Genomic DNA, 15,137 nt, shown 5'->3' with positions numbered 1-15,137 from the left:
TAGGCAAGAATACTGGAGTGGGTTGCCATTTCCTTCACCAGGGGATCTTCCCAACCCAAGTCAAACCCAGGTCTCCTGCATTAGGCAGATTCTTTACCAAACGAGCTATGAGGAAAGCCTTACTGTATCTACTTATATATGTAAAAAAGTTTTGAAGGAAATGAGTAGAAAATTCACAGTGCCCCCTGCTCAGTCTTCCATATCCTTCTCTAAATTTAACTGAAGGAAGCTGTGGTCCATTTTGGCTATCACTTTTAGTGAAACTGCCGTTGTTTTTCCTACCATATTAGTTTATTTTTGCAAAGATTCGTTGATTTTCTGGGTAGCCATTAAGGAATGGAGTTGGTATTTTAATTTCAATAAATATTTACTGAACATTGTACATTGGGGGATGTACATGTACATTGGGGGATGTACATGACCCTTATTTTCTCAAGGAGTTTGAAGTCCACTGGACTGATAAGAATAGAAAAGTATCATGCTTAAGACTGAGGCTTCACATCTCAAACATGGAGGAGCCTTAATGTCTGACACGTGAATAAGATTCTCGTTTGGATGGACAGCTGGGCCTCACTGGCTTTGTGCTGGGCAGTTGCTGAATAACATGGGGGGATTGGTAGGTTCCTGAGGTCTGAAGGCAAGTACTTCAGGGCATCTCCAGGCAGTCCACCTCCTGCATTGCTGATGGACAAGGCTGCATTATTTGCTGAGGCTAAATAGCACTGAAACTCCATGGGGGTGTTGGAGAAAGGATGATTGATTGTGTAACTATGGTTAAGAAGCTGAAGTTTAAAAAAAGGCAACTGGTGGTAGCAGGCCCATACAGGCCATTCATGACTCCTCTGTGAATGCCTGTATCTTTCAGGCTGAGCTCACTTCCTTTTCGAAAAGAACGAGTGTTTTTGTGTTAGACCCTGTATCTCAGTGTTGGGTTCCACAAGGTATAGACAGTTCATCCTAGTTCAGCAGGGTGTGATCTCTGAAAATCAGGTGTGATGTGGGTGGGGCATGGGGTGGTGTCTTAAATAAGTGATCAACATCTTTCCCTTTCTAGAGAATGTGTCCACCTCCCTCTTCATAATATTTGTTCCCTGTGACTCTAGAGCAGAGGTCAGCAAACTTTTTCTGTAAAGAGGCAGGTAGTAAATATTTTTGGTTTTGTGGGCCAATGCTCACTATCATAGCTACTCAGCTTTGCTATAGTATGGGCATGTCTATGTTCAAAAGCAAAAACTTTATATCTGGTTACTGAAAGTTGGGTTTTGTATGATTTTCACATGTCATGAAATGTGAGGCTTGATTTTTTTCAACCATTTAAAAATGTAAAACCTATACTTAGCACAAAAATAGGTAGGGAAGCCAGATTTTGGCCCATAACCATGGTTTGTTGACCCCTTCTTTAAAGGAATTAAAAATAACTTCTGTGAAATTCTCAATATAAGGACATTTTCTTTCTTTCTTTAACAAGCACTTATGTAGCACATCATATGTGCCATGTACTGTTTTAAATGCCTTGCATTAAATGCCAATATAATCCTCCCAATAACCCCATGAGGGAGGTACTGTTTACCCCGCTTTGGCAGATTTGTGAATTGAAGTAGTAAAGTTAAATGACTAGCCCAGGGTTATACTGCTTGTAAGTGGCAGAACTTAGATTTGAACCCAGAGTAATTAATAATTTAGCTAATTTAGTTCCAGAGTATCTGTTCTTATCTACCATGATAACTGTCTCTCTTAAAGAGACAATTATTGACTTTCTAGCCAGAAGGAATTTTACAGATTAACCCAAGCCTACTCATTTTTATAGGCTCATCCTTACCCACAAGATTCATAGCTTTTATGATTCAAATGTGTGCCTTAGTGAAATTATGGATTACTGCTTGTCATGCAATTTCAGCATCTCTTGTGACTGCCTAAAAGCTTAGTCTTAAACCCCACTGATCCCAAGGGGATTCTGTCTGCACAGGCAAGGCACTTAACTGTTCACTTACTGTTTTATTTATGTTTATTGTGGGCTCCTTGAAGGTAGGAGGAATAGTATCAAAATGTTTCCCATCAAACAGAAATGTATTCTAGGAGTAGCTTTTGCTATCTTTGGGGACGCCTGTCTCAGATTACTCCCAACTCAGATTTCGCCCTGCTGCTTTTCCTGCCTGAACAAGCCACTAGTTGAATCTTGAGTCTCACTTGCCTTTGACAGGAACAGAGTTCGTGGTATCTCCAAAGATCTGGGCAGGGTCAGGAATGAAAGATTTCTTAGTCTTTCCAAGGAAGAAAATGGAAAGAGGTTGGGGGGGTGGTATATATATATGTATGTATGTGTGTGTGTGTGTGCGTGCGTGCGTGCGTGTGCTAAAGCAAGTCACAACTTGTGTGTGTGTGTGTTAAAGCAAGTCACAACTTAGGTAGAACTGAGGTGCTTAGGATTTCTGGTTGCATTTGCTCAGTCAAGGTCTCAGACACCACTAACTAGAAGGGATCTCCAGGTACCTCTGGTGCAGGGGTTCCCATGCTAAAGGGATTCTGCAGAATTGTTGCAAAGGGCCCTCAAATCAACACCTGCACCAGTCTGTGGGCCAGATAAATTATATTGTTTAGGTGTAGGTACAGCTATTTTTCAAATACATGTAGGTGCCATCACCTAAAGAAAAATTAGTTGTCCCCCTTAACTGAGCACAGAATTCAGATGTAATCTGGCTAGCATATCCCAAGATAGGCCTGTCGTCTCTTTAGCTGAGCTTTTTTGGGAAATCAGGTCACCCAGTTCGTGCACATACAACCTGTCCTTTTGTCTTCTGTTTACTTTCTACATGAAAAATAAATGCACAGGAGTTTAACACAGCAAATTGAATACACATTTTATCCTCCATTCCTTCCTGTAATACCGTTAAAATGATAGTAAGAGGGAGAAGGGGGCTCCCTGGGTGGCTCAGTGGTAAAAGAATCCACCTGCCAGTGCAGGAGACACCCAGTTAGATCTCTGGATCAGGAAGATCCCCTGGAGGAGGAAATGGCAACCCACTCCAGTATTCTTGCCTGGGAAATCCCATGGACAGACAAGCCTGGTGGGCTACAGTTCATAGGGTTGCAAAAAGTCAGACATGAGTCAGCGCACAGAAGAGGGAGAAGAGAGATCAGCAAATGAGAGGTCATTGGAATGTCGAAGCCAAGAAGCGAGTGTGATGAACTTAAGGGACCTGAGGAACTGAAAGTTCTTGCTGGAGGTGGGGGGAGAAAAGTAACAAGAAAGAGGATTTGTAATGCGGAACCCTGGATTAGCTCCAGAACTGGAAAAACCAAATACTGAAAACAGGAAGATTAGTTGAAAGTCTGTGTAAAAAACAGATGCCTACAGCCCCTCCCCTACTCTTTGCAGGAGACAAAAATTTTAGTCTTAGATATTGAATCAGAGGCACACCAAGCACAGAAGATGGGATGGAGTATGGAGCAAAACTGAAAATAGCAGCTTTAAGACAAAGTTATAAATAGTGATTAGTAGAACAATTCCCCTCTCTCACAGTTTTCAGAATATTTGCAGGCAGGTGCTCCCATGCAAAAGACTGAAAGATCTTTCTCTGATAAATATAGTTCCAGAGAAGAAGTCCTGAAGATACTGCCCACTTTGAAGGACCCTCAAAAAATGGCAGATTCTTCTTGCCTGATTACACTAATGTGAAGTGCACAAGCTGATGAGCTTAGCCCTCATAAACAGAGCTTTCCAGCAGCTTTCAAAGTCTGAACAGATAGCCAGGTTTACCATTTCCTTCTCCAGGGGATCTTCGCGACCCAGGGATCGAACCCGGGTCTCCCACATTGGAGGCAGACGCTCTAAACCTCTGACCCACCAGGGAAGCCCAGTGAGACACTTAAAGGACGTAAAAGACAGAGTCCAAAGCAAATGGGAGAGAAAAGAACTCAGAGGAAACAGTAAAATCAAGGAGAAGAAGAAGGAAAGATTTTAATTATAATGTCTTGAGAGAGATTAGAGAAAATATTGCATTCATAAAAGATGAACTAGATTCTTTAAAAATAAATAAAAAGAACCTCCAGAAAAGAAGACTTCTTAGAAATTAAAAGTATGATAGCAAGTATGAAAAATACCACACAGAAATATTAAAAGGTTAAGTAGATTCCCAGAAGACAGACCAAATTGAAAGAGATGAAAAACTGGGGAGAAGAGATAAATTATAGAGGCTCATTCCAAGAGGTCTAATACCTAACTAATGGGAATATGAGATGAAATAAACAGTAGACAGGAGGAAATTATCAAAGAAATGTTATGAAAAGATGTTCTTAGAACTGAAATAATGGCTATAGAATGATGCTGCACAGTAAATAAAATCGACTCCAAGTTACAGCCTTATGAGGCTTCAGATCTCTGAGGAAAAAGAGAAAGCCCCAAAAGCCTCTTGAGAGAGCAGTCACATACTTAGGGTTAGTATTCAAAATGGCATTAACTTGCCTGAAAGTAACAAACTAGAAGACAGTGGAACGATACCTTGAAATTCTGAAAGAGGGCAATTCCCTGGCAGTCTAGTGGTTAGGATTCCACACTTTCACTGTCAAGGGCACAGTGAATCCCGTGGTAGATCCCTGGTTGAGGAATTAAGATCCCACAGTACTGCTCCCCACCACCCCAAAAAAATTCTCAACACAGAATTTTATAGCCAGCTAAAATACCACCCAAGTTTAAAGGTAATAAAGACATTTTCAGACATTTTGTGCATATGCTCTTAGATATTGTGATATAATAAGAAATACATATTTGGTCTTTGTGCCTGATTCCTGGCACAGAGCTCCAAAAAGCCTTGTAATTTTCTGACATCTTCTGTTGTAGTACTTGCCTTTTGTTCCCAGTTCCCAACCCAAGAGCTTCTAAAACCCTTGGAATTTTCTAATAGGGGTAAGAGGAGAAGTCAGCCATACCTGTTTATGCTACTGAGGTAACTCTGTGGGCCCCTCCACAGCTTCAGAATAAGAACTGGTTGCCAGAAGAACCAACCGTGTGACTGGAGGTTTGGAGCTTTCAGCACCACCTCGCTGCCTCTCGAGAAGGGGAGGGACTGGAGACGGTGTTAATCACCAGTGAGCAATGAGCTAATCACTCATGCTTACTTAAAAGTACCATTCCAGCAAATTCTCAAACCTGAAGAGGGGGATTGTGGGGAACCCCACCCCTCTTCTGACCTTATAACTGATTGGTCAGAAGTGTGAGTGGCCCAGACTTGCAGTGGGCATCTGAAGCAGGAGCAGTCTGGTGGAACTGTTAGGGGTCCACACTAACTCTAGATAGTGTCAGATTTGAATTCAATTGTAGGATACTTTGGCCACCTGATGCGAAGAACTGACTCATAGGAAAAGACCCTGATGCTGGGAAAGATTGAAGGCAGGAGGAGAGCGGGATAACAGAGGATGGGATGGTTGGATGGCATCACTGACTCGATGGACATGAGTTTGAGCAAACTCCAAGAGTTGGTGATTGACAGAGAAGCTGGCGTTCTGCAGTCCATGGGGTTGTAGAGTCAGAAGTGACTATCTGAACTGAACTGTAGGATACCAATTGGTGTCTGGAAAGTTGGAGAATTGGTTGCTGTGAGAATAGAGCCAACACATTTGGTGTCAGATATGCTGTGAGTTCATAGTACGCCTTTTTTAAAGATGCTCTGTTAGAAGACACTTTTCACCAGAAAAAGGCAATTAAGTTAAAAGAGAATTAAATGGGATCCAAGAAACAGGGATTCCAATACAGGTTGCTGCTGCTAAGTCACTTCAGTCGTGTCCGACTCTGTGCAATCCCATAGACGGCAGCCCACCAGGATCCCCCGTCCCTGGGATTCTCCAGGCAAGAACACTGGAGTGGGTTGCCATTTCCTTCTCCAATGCATGAAAGTGAAAAGTGAAAGTGAAGTCGCTGAGTCGTGTCCGACTCTGGTTCCATTATAAGCCTTGTAGAACAATTTTAAGAAATATTGTGTGTATTGGTGTGATTTTTTTGTTTTTAATTAAGAAAGACCCTCAGCATGCAGCCATATAATATCACCAACGCTGGTAGTAGAACAACACGTGGATTATAGGAGGAGCATGTAGAATCTGAATCTGGTTAAGGATCCTTTGGTATTTAGAAGGTGGTGTGCCTGTTCTTGAAGCAGTGAACAGATAATAAACCTAAAGTTCAGTGAAAAGGAGGACACGGTGACACAGCCTGAGCTAGAATCCTTGAATAAATGTGACCCAAAGAGATGAGTATGAGGCAGTGAAATGGCTTTGGCATTTCACTAATGTGGGACTTGGATGAAAAAGGAAGAAAAAAACCAGACTGTTTTGCTCTTTCTGATGCGTAGAAAGTTCTTAAGTGGAAATGTTTATGTGTCTTGGAGCTATAAATGGCAAAGCTTGTTAAAAGGAATATCCTTTTGGCAGACAGTGGGAAAGCACTTTGGAGAACTCCCCAGGATTAAGGATGTGTCCTTGAGGGTTTGGTACAGATTAGAAAGAGTCTGCCTCTGTCCCTGTGAGCCCTGTGAGCTGTGCAGAGCGCCAGCCAGTCCACAGCCCGAGTCCTTCCAGCCGCTGCCAGGGTCACGTTCCTAAGAGAACTCTGGGCTCCTTGTGGTCTACCACAGCCTGCTTGGCACCCTGGGACCCCATAACATCTGTGCCCATGATATGCGCTCTGTCCTTGATTCCCGCATGTGCCCCCCGCCCCCCAGCACTTTGCAAACCTGGTCTTATTTCTCATGTGTTTAGTCCTCTTGAGGAGCCTCCTGTTAAGTGCTTCAGGGCTCTTGGCTAGTTTGTCTCTTCTATCTGAAAATTGGGATCAGGAAAAAGGGTTCGGGAGGTCAGGTCTTTTGAGTTGCTAGGAGATCTTTGGAGGGGTGCAGTGAAGACTGCTGTGTAAACAAAAACTTCTAACTACTTTAATACCTCTTAAAAATGTGCTATTTGCATTCTCCTACTATAACTGAGTATGCTGAGTTTAAAATACTTCAGGGTCTTTGTGGAATGCCTCAGCCATCACGTGCTGGGATGCCTTCAGTACCTCTCCATTGGGCAGACAGTTGACCTGCGGAAGGAATAACGTGGGTTTTCACATTTGCGTTGCTCAATGTCTGTCTTTGTATTTTACTCTGCCCACAGATCGGGGACCACAAATTCAGCGCTCACCGGATCGTCTTAGCAGCCTCTATCCCGTATTTCCATGCTATGTTTACAAATGACATGATGGAGTGCAAGCAGGATGAGATTGTAATGCAAGGAATGGACCCAAGGTATGAAATTTGTCCATCAGGTTCCATAGCCTGCTTTCAGCCTTGTGTTTGGTGCCCTTTGAGGGCCTTCCAGTGGGACCCAGTATCTAGCACGGCTCCACACACATAGTAGGTGCCCAGTAAATGATCTAGAACCTCAGCCACTGGCCTGAGACAGGGTTAAAATAAGGAGTTTTGATGTGTTTTTCCTCTGTTAGAGTAACATGTCTCATAGGAACGAGGGTTCAGTACAGAGTTGGTGGTGTATTATTCTCTTCACTTTTCTCCCAGCCTTTTAAGCTGACAGAGTAGTCTTTCCAATAAGTGTCTTCATTCATTACCCTTTTCCTCAGTCAGGAACAGCATTATTCATTAGAGCTTCCTGTATTGATGGAGATGTTCTGTTTGTTGTCTCCAAAATGGTAGCCCTTAGCACATGCAGCTGTTGAGCACTTGAAATGTGGCTGGTAGGACCGAAAGACTGAATTTTAAATATTATTTAATTTTAATTAATTTAAATTTAATTTTAGGGGAATCCCCTAGTTGTCCAGTGGTTAGCACTCCATGCTTTCACTGACAGGAGCCCAGGTTCAGTCCCTGGTTGGGGAACTAAAGTCCTGCAAGCCACATAGCATAGCCAAAAAAATAAATGAAGTAAATAATAATAAATTTAGTTTTAAATAGCCACATGTGATTTAGATACTCTCCTGATCAGGAGAGTTTTCCCATGAAGAGAATCTAGATGTAAGGACAACTGTAAATAAGTGCATAAATGATGCACTTTCAGGGTTTCCTGAAATTCCTGAAACTCCTGACCCTAAAATTCATCCAGGGCAGAATTTCTCAGCCTCAGCGCTCCTGACATCTGGGGACAATGGTTCTTTGTTATGGAGGGCTTTCTGGGACACTGGAAGACATTTAGATGGGACATATCTGATACTATGCCTTTTTTATTTTTCTCCCTGGAGAAGGGAAAGGCTACCCACTCCAGTATTCTGGCCTGGAGAATTCCATGGACTATAGTCCATGGATCGCAAAGAATCAGACACGACTGAGCAACTTTCATTTTCTTATGCCTTTTTTGGGCCTTGAGAGGAAAAAGGCATATTTATATGAAATAGAATAGTTGACTGCAAGTCTGTGAATCAGGGCTGTTTGTTTATAACCCCGGCTACATTCAGAGGTCCATTGCACCTACTCTGCCTGGCGTTGTGCTGGGGTCTGGACACACAGCAGCAAAGAGGACACACAGGATGATTCTTGTTGGGGGAGAGATGAGAAACCAGTGACTCTAAAATATTAGCCAGTAACCTGTCCTCTGTCACCCAGCTTCCTAATCTCCCAGCGGTGAAAACTCGAAGGAGCAGCTAGGAGACTGTGTAGTGTCCTGTGGATAACTGAAGGTGACCTGCCCCAGCACAGGGCGATGGTTTATATACCCACTGCAGGAGTGCGATCCCAGGCCAGCTACCTGTAAGGAGAGGCACAGCGATGTGTCTATCTCCACGGGCAGTTGAACATGCTCTTCTCTGAGGTCTGCGTCTGATGGAGCCGTGCTAATCACCACGCACCATCCAAGTGCCTCATTGAACAGGTAGATGGAGCACCTGTGAGCTGTGCTGCTGTAGGCACTGAGACACAGCGTTGAGGAATCAGCACCTCTTATTCCGCCAGCTTTCTAGTAGCAGTGATCTGGCAGTAGACAAATACATGATACAGCTGGGAAGTGAAGAGAAAAGGAGGTAAAGCAGAACAAAGGCTAGCGAATGATGGTGGGGGTCCATGCTATCTCAGGGTGATCAGGGAAGCCCTCTGTGTTGAGGTGACATTTGAGGTGAAGTGAGGGAGTAAGCCATGCGGGGGAGGAGCCCTCCAAACAGAGGGAGCCGCCAGTGCAAAGGCCCTGAGGTCAGAGTGTGTTCAGCATGTTGGAACAGAGTAAGGGGAAGAGTGGCAGGTGGAGAGGGGCCAGACCACAGACAGCCTACAGACAGAACTTGGATTGCATTCTTGGTGTGAACTGGAAGGCAGAAAAAGCCTCATTCTGAAAGTTTATCCCAAAGAAATAGTCAGAAAACATTATTTGTAATAGCTATTATGCTTACCAATAAAGAAATAAATAATAGCATATTTATGTGTTGGACTACTATTTAGCACCTGTTAAAAATGTTAAACATGGGGAGTTTGCTGGTGATCCAGTGGTTAGAACTTGGTGTTTCCACTGACATGGCCTGCTTTCAGTCCCTGATTGCATAACTGCAAGCCTCACAGTGCAGCCAAAAAAACCATGAATACAGTGTAGAAACATTGGAAAGGGCTTCAGAATGATTATATCCATACAACTTAAGCATACAGGCAAGTAGGAAATGAAAATGAACCTAGAAATGACTACAGTTGACTCATTCAGTAGTGAGATTCTGGGTTGTTGCTTTCTCTTTGTAGAACTTCCTGTAATAAAAATATTTGGGCAGTAAAGACACCCTAAGAAGTAGAATTATAGCTATGGTGAAATGATTATTCTTTTCAGGTAGATTCTCAAAGGACACAGGCTAATTGTATCTGCGAATGGGGGGCCATCCATTGTCAGGTGACAGTGTCAGCTCACTGAGGGCCCGAGTCTCCTGTAAGCCAAGCCCCATCTCTGAAGAGAATCTTTCCTCTTTGCTCTAGTGCCCTGGAAGCTCTGATCAACTTTGCCTACAACGGCCACCTCGCCATTGACCAGCAGAACGTGCAGTCGTTGCTGATGGGGGCGAGTTTCCTGCAGCTGCAGAGCATCAAAGACGCCTGCTGCACATTCCTCCGAGAACGGTGAGGTGATGTGATGGGCATGGCCCACAGTGGCGAGCAGACCATCTCATTCCTGGAATCCTCTGCCAGTTTGCTGAGTCTTGGGGCCGTGGAAAGTCTTATGAAGGGAGTGAGGAGCTGGGAAGATAACTCTGCAGAAATGACCTTTCTTGAAATCAGTCTGAAGCAGTACCCAGTTCTTTGGGATGCACCTTTGAGGAGCAGGATTTATGGAGCCCTGCCTGCACTCTCCTTGGCCTGATGTGTACATCCTCTCCCGGTCCTCTCTCTCCGGTCTGACCAGCCACCTCCTCCAGATTTGGTCAGCATTGCCTAACTGTTCCACAGCTATCTCCATCTTTGTGTGGATCCTTCCCCTGCTTGAATTTCTTAGCCTTCCTTTTTCCTTCTGCTCTGAAAGACCCCTCCCAAACTTTACCTGCTAGAATTCTCTGTCCCCTTTAACCTTTAATCCCCTGGGAACAATCACTGTATGCTTTTAGGGTAAGGGCCATGCATTATGGCCCTACTTATGTCCAGTACTTGGCCTTGACCTTTTGAGGACTTGAGCAGATAAAAAGGCTCTTCCTCCCCCTCAAGAGGCAGAGATCTTAGTCACAAAGTAAAAGCTGCCTCTGAACACTGGAGGCTCAGGGCTGAGGGTTAGTGCTGGGCCACACACAGGCAGAGACAAACCAGAGCAGCACCCCACAACGCTCCTCTGTCTGTGGTCTCTCCAGGGCCTGGCTCCAGCTGAGCTCCCCTAATCACAGGGCCCCTGGTCTCAAGACCAGCATTCCTCTCGCCTCACACCCACCCTCCTGAACCTCATCCCCTCTGAGAGCCTCTCTCCCTCTCCCATTTCTGCTCCTCAGCCCAAATCACTTAACAGCTCTGTGGACCCCCACTGCTATGTCCTGCCACATGGTGCTCAGGGGCATCAGTGAGCACTGCTGTGTGTGCCACTGGACTCAGCAACTGTGGCAGCGATGCTAACATGCAGGGGCACCCTTTGCTGGTTTCCCTGGGAGGTAGGTGGTCCTGTTTGGGTTTTGCAGCTGGAGACCATGTTGTGCGTGCAGCCCCAAAGCCTGACTTGACCTTCCCTAAGATGCCTTCTGGGTCAGGCTGCGTGTGGCAGGCCATGGGGCACTCACTGTCTGTCCTACTCACGTGTGAGCTTAAGGACACAGACTGGGCTTGATTCATCCCTATATTCCCACAGAACCTGGAGACTAAGGCCCTCTGGAAGGGAGGAAAGTTGGCCATTCTCATGAGGGGACAAGAGCGCCACCTAGTGGTCTTTGAGATCCTCGCTGTCAACACTGGATCCAGGCTCTATTACAGTGTCTCTGAAAAGATTTTCAGACCAGTGCAGTTTTCACATGCACCAATAATGACATCTCAGGAAAAGCTGCTTAAACACGAAGCCTGATGTTTTGAGTCCGTCCTTGACATTTTTCTGTTCAGCACTGGGAGCCCCCTTCTGAAGCCTAAGCTAACACCTTATTCCTGTTTTTTATTCCCTGCCACAGGCCCCAGAGGCTTGGCCTCCTTTCTGTTTTCTTTTCAATGGCTGCCATCACTGCCCGAGTTTCTGGGCGGTGATTTTCCCTGAGGCTGACTGCAGAGTGTGATGGGGTCTCCCAGCTGCCCCGTTGATGACACGTACGTGGGCCCTTCATTTTCAAGGTCTGATTACTAAAGACTTGAGGGAAGCCATCCTGAGTGGTAGTGGAAAGGCCAGGGCTTGGCAGCACAGAGAAGGTAGGAAGCCATCAGAGCTCTTAGAGCAGTAGTCCTGGGGCCGCTCTGCCTGTGAGGCCTGCAGTCTGCTGATACTTTTTCCCCATGAGATTGGGGTTGATTTTTTCCTCTTGGCCCCTTTTCCAGCCTTTAGATGAATGGACCTCCCTGTTTTTAGGTGGACATTAGAAGTGGGTATTTTCCAAAATCTCCTCTCAGAACTGGATCGGAACATCAGATGCACCCATAAACCAAACCAGTAACTTACTCAATTCAAGTCGCCACTTCCTGCCTCTGATAAAGCATTGCATCTTACCCTGGTCGAGCAGGGTCAGCCCGGAAGGAGGCTGGGAAGCAGCTCTTGACAGATGTGGGCCTCTGTCGGCCCTGTGGGTTACTGTCCCTCTTGTCTCCCTCCTTCTTCTGAGTGGCTCCCTGTCCTGCACAGCTCTTCCTCCTCCTTCCCCACCAGTTGGCTTTCAGACAGGCCCCCCACATCCCATCCTCTTAGCTGTGAAAACCCACTTCAGTGGAAGGTGTGTTTTGTACTCAGTATCACAGCAAGCCAGTCAAAGACAGTCAAAGGTGAGATGCAAGAATCCTGACCAGAGGGAGGGGCTGGACATGTGTCCCGGGCAGCAGTGTGGATTGTTCTTGCCATGTCTGTGGACTCTCCCAGCTCCCCGTCCATGGCATTTGAACTGTCTTCTTGATGTCAGAGCAGTGGAGTTGAGTGAGCATGTGCATATAGAGGCTGGAGTGGGGTAGGGGGTCTCTCCTCATATCTCATCTGCCAAATGGTATGAGGTTCTTTGAGCAGGTCTCATCCTGAGAAAGGCTAATGATATCTGACAGATGACTGAGCTGACACTCTGACCCTGAGCCCTGTGTTCCCCCCTGGCCGTGCTGCTTGCCCAGGGGTGCTCCATGCTCATGTTTCCTTGGCCTTTGAAACTACACTTAGCTTTGCAAAGCAATGGACAGAGCCATCTCAGGCTGGGACAAAAAACAACTATATAGAATTTAGTCTAGTCATAAACCAGGCTCCCGAGATGCTCTGCCTTCTCAGTCCCTGATAGGTCTGCTGCTGGCGGGCAGTGTTGAATATTGGTAAGTATAGCTTACTGTAACCCTTAAATCAATAGGGGTGGGATAGGAGAGAAGGCATTCTCACAAGGAAAGGTCAACCTGGGCAGTTTTTAATGTAATATTTACCATCTCCCACCACAAGACTATCAGTCACAAAATCAAAATAAGAAAAGCATTGTCCCTTGATGGTCTACTGGTACCATCAAGATTTCGGAACCACATTGAGCTCACTGGGAATTTTCTCAGATGCGAAATAGTAAGAAAAACAAGCATGCTAGAAAGTACTAGAAATTAAACCCGTAGCTGACTTCATACCAGATGCCATGCTGAGTGCATTTCCTACGTTCCTGCCTAATCATGGCCACAGCCCCAGGAGGTGGGTAGCTGTTGTCATCACCTTTTTCTAGGTGAGGTTACTACTGACACTTGAGGAGCCTAAGGAATCCCCCCAAGTCACCCAGGGTGGCAGGGCCAGAATTGACCCCGGGTTTCCCTGGCTCTGATGAGCACACGTCTGCCTCAGGGCTTTGGGAACGTTCAGTCTCAGCATCCCCACTTGCTTGTAGAGAGACTGTGAGCACATTTCTTTGTTTCTCTGAGCCTCAGTTTCCCACCTAAAAATGAGTGCAATTACTGTTATTTTGGGGTGTTGTTTAAAAGATCCTAGAGAGGGACTTCCCTAATGGTCCAGTGGCTAAGACTGTGGTCCCAGTGGAGGGAGCCCAGGTTCGATCCCTGGTTGGGGAACTAGATTCCACATGCTGCAACTGAAAAAGAACCTCATGCTGCAACTAAGACCTGGCCCAGCCAAATAAATAAATTTTTTTTTTAAAAGAGGTCCTAAAGAATGTGTATGGAAGGCCTGGCACCACATAAATAATGCGTGTCACTGTTGTCTGAGCAGTCAGGCCCAGAGAGCCTCTTTCTGTTTATAAAATAAAATTTAAAAAGAAAAAGAGAAAAAACGTGGAAGGGTCCTGATGTAAGAGAATTCATCTCTCCATGTGATTTAAACTCGCATTCTACAACTTCAGGGCCTTCCTGGTGCCCAGAGGTGGACCTTCAACCGAGATCGTCAATGCCCAAAGGAAAACACAGTTTCCCAGAATGTGCTCCATTCTTCTCTCCCGAAAGCTGCTTCTCAGGGCTTCCCATAAAGCTGCCTCCACCCTGGTGACACTGGAGGCCCACGAGGCAGATGTCTTTGAGGAGAATCTGCCTTAGTTTTATACCTTTAACAAGTGGAGTCCCAGAGAGGCTCGGCCGATGTCACCAGGGAGTTTCCAACAAAACTGAGGGCCAAGCTTGTGTTTTTTTCCCCATTCTGTAGCTCCTCCCAGAACCAACTCGAGAATGATGCAAGATCACGTTCCTCCTCTTAACTTTCTTCTTCTCACCTTCTCTTATGCCAAAAGGCTTCACCCCAAAAACTGCCTGGGCGTGCGCCAGTTTGCTGAGACCATGATGTGCGCCCTGCTGTACGACGCGGCCAACAGCTTCATCCACCAGCACTTTGTGGAGGTGTCCATGTCAGAGGAGTTCCTGGCCCTGCCCCTGGAGGACGTGCTCGAGCTGGTGTCTCGGGATGAACTGAACGTGAAATCGGAGGAGCAGGTCTGTAGAGCAGAGTCTGCAGGTGACATGGGGGCTGCTGTTCTTTCTCATTTTTGGAAAAAAGTAAACCAGAACACAGTGAAGTTCGTGGTGTGGGTGCCCCGTTGCTGCTTATGGGTTCGCTTTATCATACCATCTGCATGTTTCATGAGAACCTCTTTCCCACACATTTTAGGATCTAAATAACACTCAGCTGATTTTATCAACTGCGTGGTCCTCATTCTTCGATGTTTGGGTTATTTTTCAAAATCTACTGTTAGAAGTAATGTTTCCATGAACTGGAAATGAGCACAGATAACTTCTTGAAAGAGTCTTACTCTAAAGGCGAGTAGAGATAGGGGCAGTGGCTAGGGGCGTATGAAGTCAAGAAGGTCTTGATTGTTTTAAGATGAGAGAAATTCCAGTACAATTGGACTGTTGATGGGAATTTTCCAGAAGAGGGAAGAATTGGAAATGTAGGAGAAAGGGGAGATTGTTTTCCTGGGGTAAATGAGAACAGACAGTGTAGGGAACAGGGAGAGTGTCTGAGAGGAGCTCGGGCCCCTCATGCCCACAGCGGAAAGGAGAGCCCGCGCACAGCACGGCGGGAAGGGCGGTGCTGAGAGAGTCTGCTCACATTGTCTTCTGGTTTGTTCCTGTGCTCTCAAC

General features: G+C 45.7%; 1 protein-coding gene across 2 annotated transcripts in view; it reads left to right on the top strand.

The window, feature by feature from the left end:
• The window catches only part of KLHL18 (kelch like family member 18), a 50,516-nt gene that overhangs the window by 16,595 nt on the left and 18,784 nt on the right, over positions 1-15,137 (top strand). For both annotated transcript variants that reach the window (XM_018066857.1, XM_018066856.1), the window contains exons 2-4: positions 7,141-7,271; positions 9,921-10,061; positions 14,291-14,489. In XM_018066857.1, coding sequence (XP_017922346.1) covers positions 7,141-7,271; positions 9,921-10,061; positions 14,291-14,489 — 471 coding nt within the window. The remainder of the gene's footprint in view (positions 1-7,140; positions 7,272-9,920; positions 10,062-14,290; positions 14,490-15,137) is intronic.

This window comes from Capra hircus, chromosome 22 (genome assembly GCF_001704415.2).
Source record: "Capra hircus breed San Clemente chromosome 22, ASM170441v1, whole genome shotgun sequence".
In the NCBI taxonomy this organism is placed as follows: Eukaryota; Metazoa; Chordata; class Mammalia; order Artiodactyla; family Bovidae; genus Capra; species Capra hircus.
Note: the sequence above shows the minus strand (reverse complement) of the source record. Positions and strands in the feature narration are given on the sequence as shown.